At 43.2% G+C, this 16,629-nt stretch overlaps 1 protein-coding gene across 5 annotated transcripts in view; it reads left to right on the top strand.

The window, feature by feature from the left end:
- ARAP3 (ArfGAP with RhoGAP domain, ankyrin repeat and PH domain 3) overlaps nucleotides 1-16,629 on the top strand; it is a 632,921-nt gene that overhangs the window by 544,519 nt on the left and 71,773 nt on the right. For all 5 annotated transcript variants that reach the window (XM_069199483.1, XM_069199484.1, XM_069199486.1 and 2 more), the window contains one exon: nucleotides 2,233-2,307. In XM_069199483.1, coding sequence (XP_069055584.1) covers nucleotides 2,233-2,307 — 75 coding nt within the window. The remainder of the gene's footprint in view (nucleotides 1-2,232; nucleotides 2,308-16,629) is intronic.

Genomic DNA, 16,629 nt, shown 5'->3' with positions numbered 1-16,629 from the left:
TGAGCCAGGAGATTGGCTAATTCATGCAACCTGTCCCTTTGCAGTACAAGGTCACCCTCCATGAATCACCTTGGAGAACTGGCCCTGAAAGCTATTAGTGTACAAGTGAAAGGCGTGGCAAGTATGATATCATAGCTGCTGAATTGAGCATCCATGCACAAGAAAAGAAGAGCACACAGAGAGTTGTGTTTAGTGACAATTTACAACCAATGACAAAGGACACGGTCTTCATGCAAAGGAAATTGACCTGTCTCCAACCATTGTATCAGTAATGTACTGCATAGGCCCCTCGTAACATCCCAGATAACATCAAAAATAACTGAAATGGGGACAAGTGAACAACTGTCAATACACATGGTTTGTGCCAGGGGAAACAAGCATGACAATAGCAGAAATCTTGCCACAGACCAGCACTGGTCTGCATATTGAGAAAATAAAGCCCGGTGCGCGTCCAACCTCTTAGAATTGTAGGGAGACAAAAGTTCACAAAGACACTATTATATCATGTAAACTAGTTCAAATCAACGAGGACTGCTGACGCTGTCAAGGGAGAATAAGGTTGGAAAACAGCATGCTGATTGCCGCGATGTAGTGTGAGATGGTCCATGGCTGGCAAAATGATAACAATCATAGTAGCAATAACGGTGCAGTTGGAATCAGAATGAGTGACTGAACAAGTGCCTGCAGCTTATAAACAGGAAGTGAGGATCAGGTGATACACCACGACTGGTGTGGTGGCCATCTTAGAAGCATGAGTGCTTGCAGTTACAGAATGGCAAGATAGATAACACAAATGCAGCATGATAATAATTATATCTAAAAACACCAATCCAAGTGCAGATGAAAAAGTATGCATACTTATTTACTTAATATTAAATTGACATGCTCATTTACGGTTTGAGGGGGAAGAAAAAGCGGATAGAAGAAAGGAGAAAGGGAGAACAAGTGATAAAAACAAATTCTATTATGTTATATACATTGCCCTTTCAAATACAAATTTTAACATCAGATATTTAACTTGTGATGAAATATACATTGCACTTTCACATACAATTATTTGCATATTTTACACTCCAAAAAGTCCACAAAGATGATTTGAGGGCATAGTGCACAAAGTTAGTGTGCAAACTAGAAAACAAAGGTCAGCCACTGTTTGGTCAAGGTAGAATCAATCAAGAATAAAGAGTTACACAAGTGTAGTCCAGACCTCCATTTTGTTCAAGCTGGTTTGCAAACTGTTAGTACGCAGAATCCATTTCAACTTCTCCTTGTTGAGTAAGGATGTAATATTTGCTCCTCTCTCGGTGGTTTGACAACCTCAACCACTTACCACTGGAGCTCATTTTCGGGATGTTTTCTCTAGGAAGTGATCCCCCAAGGGTACATTGGCAACTTTGTATCGAAGCTGGAATTTGGAATTTTTGTGTAGTTTGGCCAATATAGATCTTATTACAAGGACAAAAAATTGCATATACACTTGCACTGTTGCAATTAGAAAACTGTCTTAATGTAATCTTGATTTTACCATATTCAGATTCTTTAGACTTAATAGTAATTTGACATACAATGCAATTGCCACATTTCAAGTGCCCCACTATTGGAGGAAGGCCCCAAAGGTCCATGAGTGAGAGGTTTGTGTTTTTTGAAGGTAAACTATCCCTCACCAGATAGTCTTTCACGTTCTTGCCTCTCTGAAATGCAAATAGAGGGCTTTCCAAGTTTAGGTTGCCGGTATTGAGGACTTACCCATTTTTGAGGATGCATTTCCTCATTTAGTTAGACATTGAAGAGAAAGTAGTTACACAGACAAGGCAATAATTTTCCTTTTTGTTCTTGGGGCGAGGAGTACATCTCTTGGGCAGTACGAAGCTTGTTTCATTGACTGTCTAATAAGTTTGCATGGATAGCCCCTTGCCTGTAATTTGGCTGCCAAGAAATTGGCCTCCGAAACAATGTCTTGTAAATGTCTGGTTTCATTCACATGTGTGTACAGGCCAACTTCACTACCTTAATGTGCACCTGCACATCCACATCTTCCTAGGGAGGACGTTTATTTAAGTGTAGGTTCCCAATTTGCTTTAGTCCAAACGTTTCTGTGTTCTTTAATTGAATGTGCGCTTCCCTAATTTTTTCAGTAATGGTTAGTGTCTCAATTTGTTCACAACAACTCTGGGTTTATCACTTTAAAGTATTTAACTAGTTCATCACAGACATCTGACTCTCTTTTGGCAGTTGACTCAAGCTGGAGATGTGATTATCGAGGTGTACCTTGAATACAAGCTGCCCGACTGCTGTGTGACCCTAAAGGTAATGTTATTCCAGGTGATGTGCACTTTACTGTTGGTCTATCAGTTAATCTGGAAGTGAAATATATTTCCAGCATTCAACAAGTTCATGTGGTTTACACAGTGGGTAGAACCCAGGAGAAGCAACTCTTGCCTGTTCTATGGTAGGAGAATCTGCAGAGCCAAATGAGTCTCTCTACATATTAATTTATCTGTCAAGTTATGTAGTGCTCCTAGACCACTGTTTGAATATGTTTAACATGTTAACAATGTTTCCATATCAGAATTACTTCAAAATGGAAAGAGTGTTAGGCAACTTTGAACAATATATGTGTAACCTGTGCATGCTTACTGTAAAGATCACATTATAGAGATCAGTCTAGGAAATGAGCTTTGACATGTATAGGTCTTCACAGGCATTACCCGATTTTTGTACAAATCACTTATTGAAGTCAGTATTGCACTTAAAAATGTATTTTATGGGAGCTTCCAGCTATGAGATTGTTAAATGTGTTCCAAAGTGTTATACTGCAGGAAATAAAACAGACCTTTGAGAAAAATTAAATGTCAGCTTATCAATCATATAGAGAATTTCTCCTGTTTGAATTGAGTCATAGCTTTTTAAATTCAGAGTGCCCTTTTTTATTACAGTTCTTGGCAGTCTTGTTGACTGGTGTCAACTTAATCTGGTGTTTCTGGATTAATTCTTAATCTGGAGCTGAATGTAGAGTAGAGTGCTTTTTAGGGTCGAGCCTGCGTTGCATGCGCTCGCGCATGCGTATCATACCGAGACGCTTTAGTTATTAGAAAAGGGCTCGGAGCCCTGTCAACTTCACATCAGTGTGTTTGATTGGTTCGTGGGCTTGCCTAGTAAAATCTGCTTGCTTTCATTAGTGGAAGGCATGCACACGTCATGCCTTTTCCGGTGGTTAGCCCTCCACGAGCGCAGCGACCAAGTACAGAAAACATGCGAGGCTCGCTGGTTTCTCTCGGATCGCGGACTACTTTTTCTCTATTTTCCTAGCGCGATTTCGCTTGGCAGAAGTCGAGCGCTTACACATTTCAATTTTTTACGGACATAAAAGCTCTTTTGCCGATAGATGAAAAGTCGGGTTAGGAGTTTACAACGCAATCAGCTCTCACATGAGCAAACGCGAGACCCGTTGCATTGCAAATGCTTGTTCATTTGTTCTTTGCAATGTGTCTACTGTGTTTAATCCTTCTGGAGTATTATTGTGTTGGTGCATGTGCAGAGACACTGTCCTTTTATTTCGGTCCATGAGAGTTCATCAGTGGCTTGCCAGAAGTGTGATTACTATTGTGGTTTAACCATTTTGACAGTCAGTTTATATTTATTGTCATGTATTCTAATATGTTATGTTGGTTCTGCAGCATGACAGGGTTTATGAATAGTAATAGAATTAATGCTGTTAGTGCTCTGCTTCACTTATTAAATAGTGAAATGATTAATGTTTAAGTACTTCATTGTTCTTTGGAATTAAATTGGACGTTGTCAAAACCAATATATTTAGCCTTGAATGGTGCATTCCCACATAAACGCTCAAAATATTAGGACATTTGTGCCACACACTGTACGTGCACACAAAGCAGCCCAGCTATAGACTTCAATAAATACACAAAGCAACACACAAATAAGCGATTCTGCAGGAAGACAAACAAAATACAAACATCCATCACAAACATCGAGTGTGCAGCGTATCACACATATTAGCACAATTTACACATAGTATATATGCCTACAGATGTGTTGAGTGTTCCGGTGTTGTGTTTGATGCCTTCAGCCAATCCTGAGTTTTTGCCCATAGACGACATTTTTAAGCTTATACTTCTATATATGCACACATACTAAATGGAAAAATACATTTGGTCTTGAGTAAGGGATTTAATATCATTCACTGACTGATATGTTGCCGTTTCTGTATGTAAAGTGTTCTGTATAGTATCGGTATACCTCATACTGAACAACATTTTTTTTCACTTGAATTAGGCAGGCTTTTTTTTAGTTTCTGGAGTTGTTTTTGACATCAGATCTTGCAGGATATGATTGAGAAAAAAATCTTGTGGATTTGTGGAGTTGGTGCACAAAGTGTTGGTACTCCAAAATGGGGGATCGCCTAATAGGCCTGTTATCTTAACACATCTTCTATTGCCATCTGTCCTATGGCCCTCCAATGTAAATAGTATCTACAAGTGAAGCAAAATAGTCATCCAACACGTTTTGGTAAACAGGAAGGAAAATGCTACCAGTTACATGATCTAAGCCAGTCTTTTCCACCAAATATATCTCTTGGGGCATGTTACATCATGCCTTTTGTGTTTCAGATATTTCCATATATTTTCATGTGTTTATTATTATTAGAGTTTTAACCTTTAGCATTTAGTGATATTTCTTCACTCATTACCTAGAATGCATGCCTTTAGCTTAACATTGCACCCTTGGCAACTGCTAAGCTTCTCTTCCTTTACTCTTTCTCAGACCCTCGTAAAGATTCACTATTGACATCATGACTTTCTTCTACCTCTCTTCCTATTCTACATGCATTGTGAGTTCTGCCCTTCTCATCCCAGGAGAAATCATGCCTCGTCAGCAATCTCCATAGTGCGTTTTGTTGTTTACCATTGGTTTTTCAGAGCCGCAAATACAGTTCCATTCCTTTTGGATGTCAAATTGAGTCCGATGAGGAGCCAAGGCTTACTCTCAGAGGTGTTTGAGGGTTAGAAATGTGATGTTAAAATGTGATGCTATGTTGGCAAGGAGTTATTGCACTGCATCAATTAGAAGGAATGCTGCATATAATCATTTGAAGAATAATGGTCAAAATCCCTGTTTTCATAAACGTGTGGAAGCTAGCATGGCTAAAGTTGATACTTAGGTGAACTGGCTCACTTCGATTTGGAATGTAGGAATTCTTTAAGGCTATTATGTAATATCTTAGCATTTACTAAAAAAGGGATTCACCAAAAACAGCTGGGTGCATGATTATTGAGAGGCAGAAAAATATGTGGTTGTTTTTAAGAGCTAGTGATGAGAATGGGGAATTGTGATGGGGATAGCAAACTTGCTTTCTCATGTAACCAGGCAGAGCACCTCTTACTACACAATGTGGAATGGTTTAGGACACTCATATATAGCAGTTTTCTGAAGTCTAACGTGGAGCCCATTAAGTCCACCTTGGCCTTAAGGAGCTAGGTCTAGGTGGGGAGGTTTTGAATTCAGTGTTTTAAATGAAAAAAAGGTAATGTTTTAGCAGATATTGGTTTAGGGTCAATGATGGGTTTTTGTGAATCTTGAACTAAAAAGTTGATTGTAAATGGAAAACAAACAGCAGGTACCAAAATTTAATAGAAAACATGATAGAATATGTCACCCTACACCTTTTAATTAAAGAGTTTCTACTAGCTGTTGCTGCATTTCAAAATATAACCAGGACAGAATTACTGGCCTCATTGCTGAAATACTCTATGGCCAGGTAAGAGCACACTGGATGTCCCTGCTTAGGGTATAGCAGGTGATTAGAGAGTCCTCATGTAACGCTGGTGCCACTGCCGGTTGGTCATGGTAACATCGCCCTTCTAGAAGTATTTACGTCTGTGTCTGTCGCTGACAGTGGCCAGTTCACGTAAGCAAGGTCTTGTCTGTTTAATGAAGCTTCCCATAAGAATCAATGATGCATTGAAAAGTGTCCTGTCACATAAAATACGTGATGATGGTCACAAGAGAAATTATGAAATTGACATCCTTTGTGTTGCCATTTCTTCATTTCAAAACCTCAACGGGTGTGAATCGTTTTAGATCCCCACTATACAGCATAAGGCACATAATCGTGCTCAACTGTTCCAGTCCCCGTCCTGAACTGCAGCGTTTTGCAGGAAAAGTGCCCAAGGATACAATAACCTCATGTAGTGTGCAATTAAACCTGGACAGTGTTCATTTTAAGTGGACGCTAGTCTGTGCAGCTAAGTGGCCGCAGCCAGCCAAAAGGTGCCTGTACATAAATAAATAGGCACTGGTAGGCAACTGGGAAAGGAATATTATTTCACGGGACGGTGCCTATCTTGTTTCATCATTCTTTCTTCTTATTTTGTATTATTTTCTTATTTTAAGCCATCACTGCTTTTCTTCTTACAGTTTTGCTTTCTCCGTCCCCTTTTTCTTAATTACTGCTCTTTGCCCTTTTTCTTTGTTCACTCCTTTTTTTTTCATTTTAATTCCTCCATATATTATTCCCTACTTGTAATGTTTTCCTTTTTGTTCAGTTTTTTTTTCATTTTTCCCTGTTCCTCACTCTTTTAATTTGGACCACTCTTTGCTCTAATGTTTTCATACATCCCTTATTCACCTGACATTTTCCGTCTCTCTTCTGTTTAGTGCTTAGCACCTTCGCTCAGGCCTTTCTTTGTTCCGCTCTTTGTCTGTCACTAACTTGTATTCTTTCTCAGATACTTTTTGTTCTTCATGTGCATTTCCTGCCTTTCTTCAGAATCGTTTCCAATCTATCTGTGTCATCTAATATCTTGCCCCCTTTTCTATGTTTTTCATCTTTCTTCTAATTCACCTCTCTTGTCCGTTACAAAGTCTCCCTCATATCCTACTTCATTGGTGTTCCGAGCTTTAAAGAAAAAGATAAGTGTGCTATGTCACACCCTGAGTGGCCAAGGGTGTGCCCAAACATGGGTCCCGTGCTAACTGTGACATGACTGAAGTGCCCCAATCAGGGCAAAACCGGTCTTGGGGTGCTTGTGTTCGGAAGAAAAGATACGACATTCAACATTTCATTAAGTGTCAGTCGACTTTTGTTGTCTACATGATAATTTATTTTTGCAGCAGGATCTATGTAGGCAATACCACATGTCAGTTAATATCTTGCATTCAGAAACACCGTAGAGCATGTGGCACCCTAGATGCTTCTTACGCCTTGGTCTCACATCTTTGTGATAGTGGAGCCAACAGGGCTAATTTCAGGTTTCATAGTATTGATCTGGCCTTGCCTGATTGGAGGAGAGGTGACAGAGAATTACAGCTTCGACGACTGGAAGCCAAATGGATATGTAGGCTGAGGTCTGTGTACAGGGGACTTAATGTAGACCATGATTGCATAACTTTCTGTAACTGTTTGAATGTTCTCATTTTCTTTCCTTTAGAGTATTGGCATGGTCTTGGAGACACCTCTTTTTCTCTCTTTTTTATTTGTCTGTTATGTTTTGGTTAGTGCCATTATAAGGTTCATTTGTGATTTTATTTAGGTTAGCGTCTCTGGCTCTCTAATTGGTATAGGCTGTGTACTTATTTGGAGGTCTCTGCATTTGGTAGGCTATTCAATACACACACAATAACTTGATGGTGATGGTCTTGAGAATAATGCAGCTTGCCCTTTTGATTGAGGTATAATGGCCCTGATGAGATACATATATTTTACATAACATTCAGCCCTCATTACAACAGTGGCAGTAAATGCCACCTACCGCCGTGCTGAGGGCTGCCAAGATACTGTGAGCGCGGCCGTATACCGCTATGTGTATTATGATCCACACAGATAAATCCGCCACTATATAGACAGCCACACAAGTCCCCCAGCCCAAAGGTCAGTGATAAATTGGTGGTCTCAAAACCCCACACCGTTACACCAAACAGGAATACGCCCACAGTATCAGGACCCACGAGTCACTGCAGCGGTCTTTCAACCACAGTAAACCATTGGCGGGACACACCGCCGCGCTCAAAATACCCACACGTTTACAAAACACCACCACATTGGACAATTCAAACTACACACACCTGACGCACATACACACCACACCCACACACTCAGACCACTATAAAACACACACCAAATAACCCTTTCAACTAAAAAAAAGATTGCGAACGGAGAGAGATACAAGCCAGGAGCACCCACTCAATCTGAACCACAGAACACCATCACCCATACACCATCCACCCATCTCACAGCACACACCACAACACATCACCCCACACATCACCCTACACATCCTCACACCATATCCATGGCACTCCAGAGGCACCCCAGGTTTTCAGAGGAGGAGCTAAGGGTCATGGTGGAGGAGATCATCCGGGTAGAGCCACAGCTATTCGGATCACAGGTGCAGCAGACGTCCATTGCTAGGAAGATGGAACTGTGGTGGAGAATCGTGGACAGGGTCAACACCGTGGGACAGCACCCCAGAATAAGGGATGACATAAGGAAGAGGTGGAACAACCTATGGGGGGAGGTGCGTTCCGTGGTTGCAAGACACCAGGTAGCCGTACAGAGGACTTGCGGTGGACACCCACCTCATCCCCCACAACTAACAACATGGGAGGAGCAAGTCTTGGCAATAATGCATCCTGAGGGCCTCGCAGGAGTAGCAGGAGGACTGGACTCTGGTAAGACATATCTTTACTACTATATCCCCCACCCTACCTGCATGCCATCACAAACTCCTACCCCTACCCTCACCCCATCACTCCACCACCTCACATATACCCCACTATCACAACCCACCCATCCCAAAACCAAGCCCTGCATGTAACACCAATCCATGGACCCCCATCACAGACCTGCATGGACACCCATCACCACAGCATGCCCATTAGAGAAAATCACCTAACCCTCAAAATCTCCACGCACACAAGGCAAAGCTGACAAGGCAATCACAACCATACAGGGAAACACACCCATGCACAAGATGGTACATGCAAATACAATAGCACTGCATTTTCATCCCCACGGGACCCCTACTCAACGTCACTGGAGAGGAGTTGCCAGCAACATCCAGTCCCCCCCCAGAGGAGGCCCACAGTGATGACAGCAGCTCTGCACGTCTGGATCACGATGACCAACCTGGCCCATCAGGGACCTCTGGACAGTCGGTTACCCTGCCACAATCCCAACCCACCACAGACCCTCCCCCCTCAGGAAACACCAGCACAGCACCCACCCAGCGGGCCCATGCCACTGTCAATCAGCAGTGTGTCCACCACTACAGGAACCCCAGGCAACCCCACAAACACAGGACAATCAGGGACCTGGGGTCAGTGGCAGTGGGCACACGGTTCATGGGACGGAAGCACAGGACAACAGGGAAGCTGGGAGGACTGCTGTGCGACAGGGGGAGGACAGGCCCAGGGAACCGACTCTCCAGGAGGCACTCACCAACATCCTGGGAGCATACCACCATTCCCAGGAGATCATGGGCCAGATACTGTCCAAGTTGCAGGAGACCCAGGGCAGGAGGGACAGTACTTGGGGATCAGGGAGGACCTAAAAAAAATCTACATCATCCTGGTCACCATTGCAAGGGTGCTGGCTGACATGGGCAACACCATGAGGGAGGCAGTGGCACATCAACAGGCCCCTGACACTAGTCACACCAAAGAACAGCCCTCCACCTCTGCCTTCGCTAGTGGACAGGAGGCCCCGCCACAGGACCAACAGGCCACCAGCACCCCACCCCCTGCAGAAGGAGAACCACCCCGCAAACGGTCCCTGCGATCCAGGCAGAAGCCAGAGAACATTGCCAAGACCCCCGCCAGGAAATAGGACTCTCCTGATTGTCACCCTTCTGTCCCACTCTGTCAACTGCCATTACTCCCCTTCCTATGTCCCTTTGGACAATGCACCTGTGATACCAAGAGACTGGACTCTAACAGGACATTCCTCCACCATCACCCCAGCCCATTGCACATCCCCCTCTACGTATGAGCACTTAAATAAACACCCTTCGAACAAATACAATTCTGGAGTCTGTCAATTGAGTGTAATATGTATTAGTACAACATTCTGAAAATATTGCAAGTCATATGTACAGTTATATATACATTGGTATGACCTTTAGTGGGCAGCAGTAAACATACCAGGAGCCAGAGTGGGCCACAGAGATCTAAAATTAGAGATGCCAAAGGGTACAATAAGTGGCCATAGACATAGGGAAATCAGGCTGCCATGTACAATGTCCAACACAAAACTTAAAAGTAAAGTGAAGTTACAGTGTCTGACCTGTGTGTCACTGGAAGTACTGCAGTATGATATTATTTTATTACTTCTGTTGTCCACATCTTCTTCCTCTGCCACCACTTCCTCACTGTCCACAGGCTCCAACGCTGCCACAAGACCTTCTCCAGGCTCATCCTCCTGCAGAAAAGGCACCTGGTATCTCAAGGCAAGGTTGTGCAACATGCAACGATGATCTGGCACACCTTCTTGTGTGAGTAGTACAGGGATCCACCTGTCAGATGGAGGCACCGGAACCTGGCCTTCAGGAGTCCGAAGGCCCTCTCAATTATCCTCCTTGTTCACCCATGTGCCTCATTGTAACGTTCCTCTGCCTTTGTCCTGGCATTCCTCACTGGGGTCAGTAGCCATGAGAGGTTGGGGTAACCAGAGTCACCTGCAAATATCGAGGGACAACTGTCAGACACACACTAACCCTTAGGGACAGCCCCATACCCACACACCAACATATACTGGGGGGACCTTGGGCTCACCAGTTAGCCAACCCGGTGCCTCTGGAGCTGGCCCATCACATATGGGATGCTGCTATTCCTCAAGATAAAGGCGTCATGCACAGAGCCAGGATACTTGGCACTCACATGGGAGATGTACTGGTCCGCCAAACACACCATCTGCGCATTCATAGAGTGATAGCTTTTTCTATTCCTGAACATTTGTTCATTTCTCTGGGGGGGGGGCAAATGCTACATGTGTACCGTCTATGGCACCAATGATGTTGGAGATATGTCTCAGGGCATAAAAGCCAGCTTTCACTGTGGCCAGATCCTCCACTTGGGGGAATACAATGGAGCTGCGTATGTGTTTAAGCAGGGCTGTCAACACTCTGGTCAACACATTGGAGAACATTGGCTGAGACATCCCTGATGCCATGGCCACTGTTGTTTGGAAGGAACCACTTGCCAGGAAATGGAGCACTGACAGGACCTTCACTAGAGGGGGGGATACCTGTGGACTGGCGGATAGCTGACATCAGGTCTGGCTAAAATTGGGCTCACAGTTCTTGGATTGTGGCCCGATCAAAGTCTGTATGTTCGTATAATATGTCTGTCCTTCATTGTCGCTAGGTCCACCAGGGGTCTGTACACAGGAGGATGTCTCCATCTCATATTCATCCTGAGTGGTTGAAGCCTAGGGAGGAAAACGGTGAGGAGAGGGTCATAATCACACATCTAGTGAAACCCCCAGTTAGGCAAAACTGTATAGATCTGGAAGGAGTACAGGTATAGTAGGCCCTTACCTCTGACTATAGCTTTAGGCTGCTTCCACTGTTAGTTCTCCTAGTCTCTGTAGATGGTACAGGAGGCTCCCTTGCAAACAGTAGAGCACTTGTAGTAATTCCTTGATCTCACAACCCAGTTCTTACATCTTTCAAAAGTATAACACAAGTATCTCTAGCGGTTCACATCATTGTTGAAAATGCACAGGAGTGTGGAGCTTGGCGTTGTGGAAGATGGTGGCGCTTCTCTAAAGCTCTGCTCCAGCATCCTCCACAGTAGCGGAATTCCAATCTCATTCCACTGTGATGACATCACATTTCTGGCAGTGAAAGGTGGGTGAAGAAACTCTGTGCTAAACGGAGGTGCGCAACAGTACTGCAGCTCTTAAGAGGCTCGTCTGTGTGCGGGCAGTGAGAATACTTAACTGCCTGATTGCTTCTGCCAAGATGTAGTTGTGCCACTCTGGGAGCTGAGTCAAGGCAGGAAAGAGCCTGACGGTGATCCCAGGACTGGGTGTGAGCTGCCTGGTGTATAGTCATAGAAAGAGGACTGAACACTGTAGCATTACGGTGGCAGCCTCTTGGAACCGACTGAGTTACACATTCATGCAAATATTAGCTAAATAGTAACCAATGTATATTGTGAACCTGTAGCTCCTGGAAACACCCTATGTAGTAATTTCATCTGATGTGACCTCAAGATCCAATGGGTAGATGCCAAGTGCTCAGCTGTCCCCAACATATAATTTTGCAAAGAGTATGCCTCATCACAAATAACTTTTACTCAGAAAAATAGAACATTTTTGGACTACACAGCTGGGACTATCAGTGATATAGATTAGCATGGATTGGGAGTATGTCCTTGATTGTTTTTTGTCCTTTCAATACTGCTGTACCAACTAGTTATACAGCCATACCAACTAAATAAAGTTTTCGCCCTTTCTTCTGAGATTACCAAAGTCACTTGTGGACTGATTGCTGATCCTCTTCAACATCTACATGACTCTGCTGGCCTATATTTTCTTGCAATGTCTATTACAATTTCCTGTCTTACTTGTACATTAATGACTCCCTGACTCGCCTATAGTTGGAAGATGGGCATAGCATTCTTCAGCAAGTCACCAACTGCTTGCCCAGTAATTTATACTCAAACACTGGCCCTGATTCACTTCTTCATGCATACAATTCTGCTTTGAAAAGGTTAAGTGCACAAGCCAAGCCAGCTCTCTTATCTCTGGGTTCTCGTTAAAGTCTCGTTAAAGATAAAGGTGTCCTTTGCATCTCAAATCAATGCACGCCAAAAGCCCCTTTCATCACCTTTGATAAACGTTTTGGATCCTTCCTTTGCTGACCATGCTTAACAAGAATGCTGACCATGCCACACAAGAAACTCCTGTCTCCGCTTTGGTAATGTCTGTTGATCCACTGCCATTTAATGTATGCAAAGCTCCCGAAAACAATATACTGGAGAAACTGCAAAAGGCCTACAAACATACAGCCTACACCATCTTTGATCTAAAGCCCGGATCTTTTTGCTCCATTTTAATGTCCTTCCACTGACATTGCACTGACTGTCTGTTATACAAAGGAGGCAGCTCATAGCTTACCACCTTAGCAAGAGCACCATATCATACCAGCTAAGCAGGTGTATATAGAAATCTTCCCACAGTTGTATTGCCATTCACCATCTAATACAAAATGGTTTGAAGAGAGGCTCAGTTACATACCAGGTTCATCACCTAGGGCCTACCTCCCTGTTTGCTTCCAGTGAAATAGTATGACTTCCTGCCGATTTCATCTTAGCTCATGCCCCACTGTCACTTGAGATTGCGATGTGTTGTTAATCCACACCCCATCCTTCATATGTTCTTTCTGCAGGTTGCTGTGATTGGCTACAAATGGAACCAAGCACTAAGCAAAAATTCCAAACAAATTAAAGGCTCTTTATAATGGATATGTCTTGCTGTAGATACCTTATCTCATGAACATTCCCCTCAGGGCAGACTGAGCTGAAACCTGCTTTCCAAGTATAAAGTTGTCCAGTGCTGTCAGGTGACTTACTGCAGCTCAAGCGGCAACTCCACCCTTTAGACATTTTGTCAACGGTAAAAAACAGGTGCCAACCTGCTCACTGACTTCAGTTCCTCTTTTTCCACCTTCCAGTGATGCATCCAGCAGTTCTTGGTTAGTGTTTCGCTGATGACATTTTCCTCTTCTTCAATAGCAGCTAGTCAAATGTCAACCTCAGAAGGTTGCAGGATTCAGACCCAGTAGGTGCCACAAGAAGATGTTTTTATCAGATCTACATGACATCTCCATGTGGTGTCAGGGCTCTGACCATAATGCACATTACTGCCCTCCCTTTTACCCAGAGGATCATTGCTGTATAAAATATACTCCAAAGGTATGCAAATGTGCTATGTGCTGATGTTGCCACTCTTATTGATGCGTTCTTAGTTTAGCTCTGCAGGCCTTGCAGGTTGCGGAATAAGTCTAAGGACCTGAGATCAGCACTCACAATGACACCTGGCAGAGCTATAGAGCTGCTGGGGAAAAGCCATTCTGAACTATGGATTATTCTTACAGGGGTTTTCTGTAGGAAGATTATATTTCCACCAGATATATTGTTACAGAAAGTAATTATTTATTTTAGAACCTTTATAGGTTCGAGGTTGACAATGAAGATGTCCATGGCCTCATGTGATCAACAGAAAAAGGAGCTTTAAGAAGCAGTATTTACAAAGCAGAAATTGACCACACCCACAAGTTGATTACCTTGAGTACAGCATTTAATTGGGCAGAAGGTGTTTTGCCTTTACTGAAAAGAGTGTTTGTATTGCACCTTGTTGGGCAACTTATGCTCAGTACAGCATGGCTAAGTTGGTTACGTCAGGATACCAGTGATCAGGGCTACAGGCCTTATCTGGTTATTATAAAAAAGGTATGACAAAGGCGGCAAGTGGGCTTGCATATTGTCAATAATAATGTATGTTAAAGCCAATAAGCATTAAAAGTCAATTCTTGTTACACAGTAGTATAGCATGTAGAAAGGTATTTAGTTACATGGATTCTCAGATTACTTTAGCAGGCAAGTGTTTTGGTGCCAGTTATCCCTCTGTTAAACGTTGGTGGAATGAACATTTGCAGTCTGCCTTGTTAGGATCTCTTAGTTGGGGCTGTTTTATTCTTTTACCAAGTGTGATTTTGTATGTATTTGTAATTTTATGATTATACACTGGTGGGTTTCTTTTTGGGAAAGCATTATGTACAATACTGTATGTCTTAGTTGCTTATTCCCCCAAAAAATTGATGAAGACAATAAGCCGGATTGGTTCTTTGCAAAGCTTTGTCAGATACCAGAGATGTGATCTGTTTATTATTAAAAGACACAGACCATACAGTAGGCCTGGATTGTTTATTGTTAAGTGTATATCTTAAAACCAATAGACTTTAAGAAGTGCATTGGTATAACCCTGTTTTAAAGCCTATATATATAGTCCATTGTTATTTTTTGTTTTTATTTTAACTTTTATTAACTTTATTAAGGTTATAACCAACTCATACCTTCATAGGACAAGGAGACTACTGTGGCAGAGTAGGTGCAAATATATGATAAGACAATTACAGTAACTCTATAGGAAAGCCTCCAATGTCCAGTTACCATGTCCTACTGACATAAACAATGGCATCAGCCATTCACCACTGACATAACAAGTATATATATATATTATCCGTTAGCCAGTACCGCAAAGACCCATCTTTCTCCCCTGCCAGATCACCCCCCTCTGAGCACGTCCAAGACTACTGCTCCTCTCCTACAATTTCTAACTGTGGACCATCGACTACAGCATTATACTTTCTGTGTAAATAGGCCCTGTAAGACCTCCATATATCACATGGTATGCTGCAACTAGGCTGGAGCTCTCTTTAGACATCAGAATACATACTGCAATACACCATGTCACTGTGCCAATCCTTTATCTGTGGGCTCTGGCCCATCGAATAGCGATCCTATGCCTCACCAATAACAGACCCATTGCCACTATCTTCCTATCTGCTCTTGGTATGGCTTTATCATAACCTTATAGAGCCAGCATTAGATCCCTGTTAAAGGTTCACCATGTGATGTCCTCCAAGGCAATAAATACCTCCTCCCAAAAACCTGTATCACTGAACAGTACCAGACTATGTGTGAAAATCCTGCATCGTCCTCCTGACATCGCAAGCATTTGGCGTTGTCACAAAGTCCACATCTGGCAAGCCTAGCCGGAGTGCAATACACTCTATTGATGTATTTAGAGTAGATCAATCAGTGCCTGCCATTGAGGGAAATGGACTTTATGACCGAGCAGCAATATTGGCACTGAGCGTCTGTTATATTGATTTGGAGGTCTCTTTGCCAGTCTAGGCTGGGTTTAGACAAGGTGTGTCTACGACTCTCTTGTGAATGTAACTACTATACGGGCAGCTGTGGCACTCTGCAACAAGAATGTTAATGCTGGTAACTGAAGGAGTTTTATGATATTGTCACCTTACAATTTGCGCATAGCCTGTCGGGCTCTGAAGTAATGAAACTGGGTCAGAACCGTGGGTGGTTCTGGGAGCATCTTGATCTAAGTCCACTCTTTCATTGTCCCGTCCTCAAACAAGTCTCCCATGAGGTGTATGTCCAGTATTTCAAATGCCTGTACCTCACCTCGTTCTTGCCTCAGTAGAAACCACAAACACCAAGTTAATGGAATATGCGGGGAATATAAAAGCGCACCTGCTTGCCTATCTAATAAATTACGCCACAAGCAGATCGTGTTATTTAAGGAATCTAAGATTCTGTATCGTTGAGTCGGCTTGGGAAACAGAACCTGGGACAACGTGAATGGGGCCGCCAATGTGCGCTTCAGATGCAGGTGGGGAAGGTCTCGAGCACCATGCAACCAGTAATAAGCAAAGCTGCTCTGGGCCACGAGGTAATAAGCCTTGAGGTCCGGCGCATTCAACCCTCCCCCCATATTGTAGGGCAGTGAAAGAGTGTCCCAGCATAGTCAAGGCTGCTTCCCTGTCTAGGCTAGTCGAATCATCAACGTGCGCAGCATGACCCAAA

The sequence above is a fragment of the Pleurodeles waltl genome, chromosome 7 (assembly GCF_031143425.1).
Source record: "Pleurodeles waltl isolate 20211129_DDA chromosome 7, aPleWal1.hap1.20221129, whole genome shotgun sequence".
NCBI lineage: Eukaryota > Metazoa > Chordata > Amphibia > Caudata > Salamandridae > Pleurodeles > Pleurodeles waltl.
This window is presented reverse-complemented; position numbering and strand designations above follow the sequence as displayed.